Source organism: Hetaerina americana, unplaced genomic scaffold (genome assembly GCF_022747635.1).
Source record: "Hetaerina americana unplaced genomic scaffold, ioHetAmer1.1.p SCAF_2, whole genome shotgun sequence".
Lineage (NCBI taxonomy): Eukaryota > Metazoa > Arthropoda > Insecta > Odonata > Calopterygidae > Hetaerina > Hetaerina americana.
This window is the reverse complement of record NW_027286763.1, coordinates 12,827,133-12,836,715: the sequence shown is the minus strand read 5'-3', so window position 1 is coordinate 12,836,715 and position 9,583 is coordinate 12,827,133. Positions and strand designations below refer to the sequence as shown.

General features: G+C 37.1%; 1 protein-coding gene across 1 annotated transcript in view; it reads right to left on the bottom strand.

Moving 5' to 3' along the window:
• Positions 1 to 6,853: 6,853 nt before the first annotated feature.
• LOC139687552 (uncharacterized) overlaps positions 6,854 to 9,583 on the bottom strand; it is a 135,568-nt gene continuing 132,838 nt past the window's right edge. Inside the window, exon 14 of the mRNA XM_071584764.1 lies at positions 6,854 to 8,111. Within this exon, the coding sequence (XP_071440865.1) occupies positions 7,941 to 8,111 (171 nt within the window). The 3' untranslated portion in view covers positions 6,854 to 7,940. The remainder of the gene's footprint in view (positions 8,112 to 9,583) is intronic.

Sequence of the window (9,583 nt, the reverse complement as noted above, 5' to 3'; positions counted from 1 at the left end):
ATCTGAACAATTTTAACCGTGAGGACGGCTACACTCTGGCTTCCTCATGGAAAAGGTTGATTCCCATTGGCCGCCAAGAGAGAGCCAATCAGAGAGCTCCCAGCCAGCCAGCGTCTCCTATATATAGCGGCCAAATTGCAACGCAAATCCCCCCCCTCGCCGAAGATCAAAGAAGAAACTGAACGCAACAAGTGAAGTGCAGTGAAAGACTACCTGTGAGATCCCCGTGAACTTTCCAGTGAACTCGCAAAAACATTACTGTTGATTATTAATTTTGTTAATTTATTCTATATTCTATGAATGTTTTTTTTCTGTTATCCTTCTACCATCTGTCTTCCATCTCTCTTCTCCGGTGGTCTGGCGGAGGTTTTACGGGTTTCCCTCCGCCCTTGGGCGAATGCCGGGCCGATACCGCTCCCGCAGAAAAGAATAGAAAGGTTTTCCGCAAACGCTACCCACTTTGTAGCCTGTCCTTATTTAATTTTTCCACCCCGAAGAGGATTTTTATCCTATAACGGGGTTTCCGTGTTGTTTTTGTTATGTTTACATGTGGTTTATATATATCTTGAACTCTGTACTCTAAAAATACGGAAATAAAAACCTTTAAAACTGAAACTGAAACAACGCAAATCTTCAGTGATCGAACGAGAACCGGTGTATTCATCGTGGTATATGGTTTTACTTTCCTTTATTTAATTTTTCCACCCCAAAGAGGAGTATATCCTAAAACGGAGTTTCCGTATTGTTGTTGTTATGTTTCAACTATATATTTTATATTCATTCTTGTACGCTGTTCTTAACGGAAATAAAAACCTTCAAAACTGAACTGAACTGAACAACGCAAATCACTTCGACCTGAAGACGCCTCCAGGACTGGGGGCGAAGCAGTTGTCCATCAACTCACAGACGCGACGATAATTCCCGGAAGAAGAATGAATTCATCAAATAGACGTCGCGGAAGCCTTAGGATTAATAAATTATACTATTTTTTAGACAAAACTTGTTTTTCAGAACCTGCAAAGCCATTCAGCACACCATATGTTCGTATATTCTCATTTGCACAGACTCGGGAATTTTGACTCCCTCCCCCATCACTATTAAGCATTGCCCACTCTATGAGCGTATGTTCACCCTCCTCACCCCCGTCGAGAGCGTGGCAACAGGACTCGCAGCATTCCCCTTCCCCCCAAGTAGGACCAATTGATTGCTAGTTGAGAATTACGGCGGGACTGGTCTGTCAACCTGCCATATTACGGCAGTCGCTCCTTCATGCTTCTCTTACTTAACTAATGATCATTCAGCGCGTACCATTTCCCAAGCACTCTCTTAATTCTATCGATGGCACACTCCATGGCATGCGTGATATTATTCCTTCCGCCTCCCGCATCGACCATTGCCGTCGCATATTCCGTCAGTTGGGTTCGATTGAAAATTTATTCCCACTCTGTAAGGGACAACTTATTTTAGTTAGGCTGCAAAGGACAAGGCTTTTGTAGCCTAAGAGGAGGTTTTCCCGATCACACCCCTCGATTATCCCCGATCACCCAGCTCGTTTGTGGAATGCGGTACGGTTGGCTGTCAAATACCTGGCAACTCCATCACGACAACACGCCTTGCCACAACGCGCTACCCGCGATTTCCAGGCCAAACACCAGGTACCAATGCTGCCCCACCCCCCAATAGTCCTGATGTCGCCAGAGGCATAGCTTTTGAAGGTGATTATGCTGATAAATAAAAATGAATTATGCGAAACAAATGTTGTTTTCTTAGTCAGTCTCGGGACTTAATGAACGATGGGTTAGTGATTTTAAATTTATAATTCTAGCAATATCTCTAAAAATTTTCTTTGGTGGAACATGCTGTCCTCCGGTCTACTCCTCTGCTCTTTTCTCTGTAGGATCTTCAGGTTTCCCTGTATTTTATTGAGGCTTTCTGTCCACCTAGGAAGTTTATCTGTCTCCAGACTTAACAAAACAGGTATACTTTCCCTCATAGCGCCTTGCGAAGCTTTCGTTAAATTTTCCATTGGAATGTCCATGCAATTGCTTTTTGGTGTCCATATGATTTTAATATCTAGTTGCCACAATTTCAGTGAAAACGTGTTCTGGCATACTTCCCAGTTTGCTCTTTTTAGAGATAATTTTGGTGGATTTTTAATTAGTTTGCCTTTAAAATTTGATATTAGGGGCATTATCACAGATATATGCAAAGTTTAGCAACTCAAAAATAATGATAATAAGCAATTTATGTAATAAGGTAAGTATAAACAATTAGTAACAAGCAAGAAGTGTAAAAATAAATAGCAAGAAATGAAATAAATGTACAAAATATAATTATTGTAAATAAAATTAGGACATCAATGTAACAGCAAGCACATACTTTATGCAGAGCAAGGAAATAAAGAGCAAACCATAACAGATGCCAAATCATCAATAATAAAATTGCATAATAAAGGTATCCGTTGACGTAAGAGGGGTAAGCATATGCAAGAACCCTGAATTTGAACACAATTTGTATTGTATTCTATAATTGCAATGATTACGGCACATTCCTTGCGTGAACCATGAAAAAAGGTCCGGGAGTGGGGAAAACCAAAGCTGTACCCACCCTCTCTGTAGTATGTGACCCTTTCCAGGATCTCTAGGTGGAGTCATCTCCGCGTTAAAATTGTGTCCCGAAGGAGAGAGCAGGACGCAGTCAGGAGTTCAATGGCTGTGGATGGAGAGGCGGTGAAGACACCTCACCCCCGGCGGAGACATGTCGCGTAATCCTAAGTAACATTTATTCTCGCAGGATCGAAGAAGTTAAGATACGAGGGTAGGCTGAAAAGTAATGCGCACTTGCTTGTAGAGCACGAACGAAAAGACCTTCAGAAGCGCGCCAGGTGGCCAGTGGAAGTAACATTCCCCCTCAATACGCATGCACAGGTTTGAGGTCATTTCACTTCTCCAGTGTATTTTGAGAAGCGGAAGTATGGAGACGTGTTCTAGTGCTATGTCAACGTAAGGTAAACAGCGTGCTGTTGTCGAATTAATAACTGCCGAAAAGATTATTCCTACTTAGATTCCTCGTCGTTTAAAAGCTGTTATGGTGACGATACTGTTGATAGTTCTACTGTAAATCGATGGGTAGTAAAATTTCGTGGTTACGAGCCTCAGAAAGCCATAATTGTTGAAGAAACTTCTTTTGACTGTGTTTTGGGATGCTCAGCGAGTTCATGTGACCGATTTTCTGGAACGAGGGGCAAAGATAAATTCTTTCCAGTAAATACAGACTCTAAAACACCTCCGACGTCGAGTTTGTCGTGTTAAAGGCAGCCTGGCCCCAATAATCTTGCAACATGACAACGCTCGTCCACATACCTCACGCGCTAAAGGAGAGGTTCTGAGAAACCTGAAATTTGAACCGATTCCTCACTTATTCCCCTGATCTTGCGCCTTGCGCTTTTTATTTTGTTCCTCAACTCAAGGAACACCACAAGGGTAATCATTACACCTCGGATGATGAGGTGAAGGCAGCTGTCATGTCCTGGATTCGAGAAAAGTCGGAAGAGGTTTTCAGGGACGAAATCAAAAAACTTGTTACACATTTAGAAAAATGTGTTAGCCTTAACGGTGACTATGTTGAAAAATAAATATATGATTTTGGAACATAAGAATTGTGCTTTAATGTAGTGTAATCCCGATCTTGCTATTTGTTTTTGTACGCTCTCTACAAGCATGTGTGCATTACATTTCAGCCTACCCTCGTAGTTGAAACTCTTCGACGGAAAGAGTTGTCGGCCTAACGTTGAGAGGCGAAGATCCCCCTTCTAACCTGAGGGGAGGTTGGGGCACCCGAGGCATCTGAGGAAGACAGCGTGAGCGACGGAGAAACATCTTCTCGGAGGTTTCCAGCTCCCTTACTGTGAGTGGATTCTTTGTGATGCCAATTGCAATAGTAACGGTGCAGTAGCAGTGGAAATGGATAATAATTCCTTTTCTTCACGCTAGGCTAGTAATTCAAACTTTTCTTGCTCAGAGAGTCGATCGCAGTGTTCTTGTATTAGACAAGGGAGAAATTACTTGTATCTCGTAAGGTTTAGATCTTCCTAGCGTTTTCTTACTTGATAAGTCTGTCGAATCGGAAAAGGTCCTTCGGCCAAAGAGGAAATAAATTTTTCCGTCATCAAAACTGTTTCTTCGCTTGAGAGGAAATTACAATTTTCTTGGATCGTGACTATAGACGCGTCTCTATGCTCAGGTAGTCAATCGCAGTAATCTCTTCGACAATGGAGGAAATTAATTACTTTGCACATACGAATGTCAATCATACTTTTCTTCTAAGTAATCCAGCTAGGAGGTTCGATTGAAGTTATGTTAAGATTAATTTCTTTGGAACGGATGGTTCATGTATTGAGTCGTGCTTCCCATCTCAGCGATTTGGTCGATAATGGAGAAAATGAATAAATGGTTACCTCAATCTTGGACGATAAAACATATTTTATGCTTTCGCTTAAGCTCCATAAAATGTCTCCATGGATACGAGAACATGATGCACTAAAAACATTGATTCTTTTGTGCCGAAAACATCAATTTGCAGTTGTTGAATGATGTCCTCTCCGTCCTCAAACGCATTTTATACAATGCGAAAAGTCTTCATTGACGAAAATGAACGCAAAGAAAGTTTTAATAAAAATATAACGGTTCTCCATATTTTGTACGCATAGTATATTAAACTAAAGATGAAGTAATTTTTTTCATTCTCTCTGACTAATTTCCTGTTCTTCATGGCCGAAGACACAATATTCACCACTAATTCTCACCATGTATGAAAACTAATTTTTAACTCTTTTGTCATTGTCATGTCTAAGCACTTGTTCATTTTAAGCCACCCTAAATAGGATCGTGCTATGAAATACAAAAATAAATGTCAATTAGAATATTATAATTATCTTAAGTGCTGACTCTATTGTTGCTGTGCGAATAAACTGAATTGATATTTTTACATTGAAATGTAATGCTCCTAAAACTCAATTTAATATCCCTATTAAAAGATTTTGCGATTTTCCACAGATTTACCTTCTGTAGAAAAGTACAAAATCTTTTAATATGGATGCTACATACTTCCATAAAGTGAAGCCTATAACTTAAGAGTGTATTAATCTAATATGTTTATTAATGAAATATATCTACTTAACTCACATTTCATATTTATGCATGGTTAATGCCATATGCAAAAGTTGTAATATGCCTCATAATCAGTTTCATCTGCAGGTCCAAGTCCAATCCTGGATCTATATAATTTTACTACCAATTCCAGCATTCATGCAAATAAATGCCTGAATCAAATCATAAATTAACCAGGAAAGTAATGTAAACATACCTTGAATTGGAGGAGTTTCATTATCATTATCCATTTTTAATCTCTAAGGGGAAGCAGCAGTCTTAAGTCTTGATTATATTGGTACACAATTCAGAAATCCACTACTATCCACCATTATGGTTGATTTTCTTTCACAACAGATTCCTCAATGGAACTTTATGAAGACCATATATATGTATTTACGGGGTGATCATACACCAATGACAAGGATGCTCCACTAGGAATTCAAAAGATACCATGTCCTTGAAATTCTAAAAGTAAGGTGAAACTTCTGAGAGTAGATAGGAGAGCATGCCACCAAAAGTACCTAATCTGGAGAATAAAAGACAGGATTATCATTATGAATCAGGAAATGAGAGGAAAAGGTGATTGGGTTCCATTTATAATAACTTTCATGAGAGAATAGATTTGAGAGAAGAAGAGTCAGACATCATCCTCTGTGGTTTCCTGTAAATGCATAAATCCATGATATCAACATACGTAGAAATATTGATAACCATACAAATTGTTATTCATAAACTCCATTCACTTTGACCCAGTCATTCATCAGCTGCAATTTTTAATAATATCCATGCACACATCAGTTCCATTCATTCAATATCAAGTTTTAGAAGTCAGCTGAGTTCAATTCTTGGACAAAAAGCTTATTACTGAATGTGTAAATTTTATAAAGATGACGGTTAAATTCAATTTGTACATATATTATTATGTTTATGATTTTTTCTCATGCATATGTCCATGGGAAAACATTATTATGATACAGCACTACCAAAAAGAAAGAATTAAAATATTATTATTACTTTATCAAGGTCATCCATTCCTCTTGTAGCTCAGTATATTTAATGTGTTTACAAATAGTTAAATTATCTCACAAATGTAAGCACCAAAATGATAAGGACTGCTGAAGAGGCAAAACACTAATTTTCAATGGAGTCAATAATATGCATTGAAATAAGGAAATTTCAGAGCTTAAAAATCATTCATTTACCTTGTTTGGGATCCTGGCCAAGGTGAATGATTTTGACACTCTGAAACTTCAGCAAAATGATGTTCTGGTACTCTTCTTGTTTTTTAAAAATCTATTTTCTTCCTTCACATATCTTTCATATGATAGTAAATTACAACGGTGTATAAAGTAGAAATAAGTCATAGAATTATATAGAGTTATATAAATGTTTATAAAATAGAAAGTAGTGGGCTGGAAAACTAATGCAAATGCCTTGGCAATCATTTCAATTGAAGAAGAGGAATTGAGGGGGATATTATAATCCTGAGACAAGGTCCATGACTTCTAATTTCCAGTTTAACATATGAAAAGGCAGTTAAATAAAATCCGGCAGTTTCTAGATTTTAACTCCTGTTAACACAAGTCATAGTATTATAATAAATTATAAATAACTTGCTGTTTATCGGCTTGAAATATTTAATGAATACTAAATTTAATACATTTTAGAACTGGTTGGTCCCAATTCCACTTCACTGCTATCATTATAACTTAATATGATCTCATGATTATTACAATAATTCATTTTGATCAGTTCTTATGGATTTTACAATGGATATTGAGCAAATTCGATTAAATTTCTATAAATCTTAACAATCCACAATATTCATACCCATTATGTACAGAAAATAAAAGAACAATATGTAGTAATTTAAATGAAGTAGATTCTAGGCACTATTAAATATACGTATATATTTATCAGTATTATATGCTACTTTTTACCCAGTTCAAGAAATGTCATGCATTTTTGTCTCAAGGAGTACTATGTAATTAAAAACATTTTTGGTCATCCCAAAACATGCATCGATAAAAATGAAATCAATCGTGCATTAACAAGACAAGTCAGTACTATGGCCTAAAAGACATTGTAAGTATTCTTTTGGAGACAACATGTAACCCTGATTAAGTAAGATAATAATTATTTATTCCTTCCATAAAGCATCTTTAGTTTGAAAACAGTTGTTTTAGCTTGTGATGACAACTCTTGAAACATGTACATCTCTCTCATCATATTTTACTCAAGAATATTGCAGTTATATGCCAAATATGAATAGTAATAATTGCAATTTGTGAATATTTATTATAACTTGCAATGCAAAATTCCTTATGTAAAAATATGTAAAGCTATTACAATATTAGCTGCCCTGAATATATCTGCTGAATTCTATTGATCATCATTATTTTTATTCCATTGTTATTTTATTTGAAACAAAATATTCAGCAAGTAAAGATTAGATTCACCCATTCCCTCACACACATACACACACCCACACACACCACCAGGAGAATATTTTTCTAAATATAATCCATTCTTCTCTTCCTCCAATTAAAAATTCCAGTTGATTATCCAAGTAATTTCTCCGGTTGAAGAGTGGTATGCTGCAAATAGCACAGGATGGCTAACTTATATCTATACAGCAGTAGTGAAGATTGACAACCATAAAATTTCTGTGGCTTGGACCAACAATATTGTTGCTTGTCAGTCATGAATTTTTAGGTAAATTTTTGTCGTCTTAACTACTAATTTCACACTTCAGTTTCTGAGTAATGGATGGCTTCACTTTGTTCTTTTTCATGTGATAACAACCCCTTTGTGTACACAAGGTCCATTTGCTCCTCCTTCCAATAATGCTGGCCAAAGGTAACAGCGTATGCGGTCTGCATTCTGATCAGATGAATGAAATCGAATGTGCGTGTCCTTTCGAAATATACGATGCTCGTATTCCAGCATATATGGTGGTGACTGCAATATCAATTAAACAATACATTTAGCATAATTGGAAAGCGTGACCTTCATTGAAATATTTAAGCACAAAATTTGAACACTGCTCATTTAAATTTAATGGCCAAAGAGGTCTGCAAGTACAACAGGGGTGGAATTAATACAAATGGATTTTTTTATAATTCTTGATCACTGAGGAACTATGCATGTCCATAGAGCCATGACTCATTTCTAAAAGGTCAGAGTCTTAAGTTCTAAATTAGGATTAAGCACTGATGGAAAAAGGAAGGGAGGGGCCAGACCATGGGTGGCCAACCATTCAAACAGGTCTATTTAGCCTACATTCAGCATGTCCAGTCTGTCAGGATGGAGAACAGGAGCTGCAGGTGCAATTTGTCCATCTGAAAAACCTCTAGCAGCAGAGTGTGAGCTCACAAATGAGCAGAGCAGAAAATGTAATGCAGCTGCAAGGTCAGTTGAAACATTAACGTAATCTGAAACTAGGTTTGTCTCCTTGCACCAATATGGTTTTTACTTAGAACTGAGGGACACAGAGATCACGAAGGCTCTGTTTCAGTTCATAAACGATGCGCCTACAGTTTGTTGAAATCATTTTTATGATCATAGGAAAACAGCACAATATTTTGCTTGACCTTTGCCTATTAGAACCCCATAGTTTCCTTGCTTGACCAGTCACATCCATCATTTTCTTTGTAAAACCCATTAGCCACCATCTTACTTCTTGTCAATGGTCATTATTTGTTTTCAAAATTCAAAGGTGCAAATGGTGGGATAAAGTGGCATTACAATGAGAGAAAAACAAAATTAATCCTGGTTACTTCATCCTCATCATCTCAAATCCTTGTCTTTGCAGCCAAATGGCTCTCTCTATTGATGTTCTTTTCCTATCTTTATATGCAGGGACTCTCATAGTACTTTATATGTCATCAATAAATTTGATTCTCGATCTTCTTTTTTTCCCTTTTTTACTAGTAATTTTTCCTCCATTATATTTTCCAAGAAGTTGTTTTCCCACAAAACATATCCAACAAATTTAATTATTTTCCTTGTTTTCTATCACTTTCATTTAATTCCCATCCTCTTTAATTCCTCTCAATACTTCTACCTTGCTTTCCTTGTCTATCCATCTCGTTCTCCTTATCCTTCTCCAAATCCACATTTCCATTGCTTCCATCTGAGACTTCTTCATCTTTCCCAAGGCCTAAGTTTCACATCCATATAATAATATACTATAAATAAATTTTTTAGCAAAATATTTTCTTATCTCCAATTTCATATGTTGGTTTCTTAAATGATTTCTGAAGCTCATAATTAGTTCCATTCCTTTGTATAAAATCCACTATCCATGGCTGAATAACAAAAGATATCATGAGATCTTTAATGCAGTGGTCCCCCCTTGCCTTCTCTGTGCTATGCTGTCAGCCATATTTGTCACTCTCCCACCTTACGGGCTGTTTCCAGCCTCTGGGACA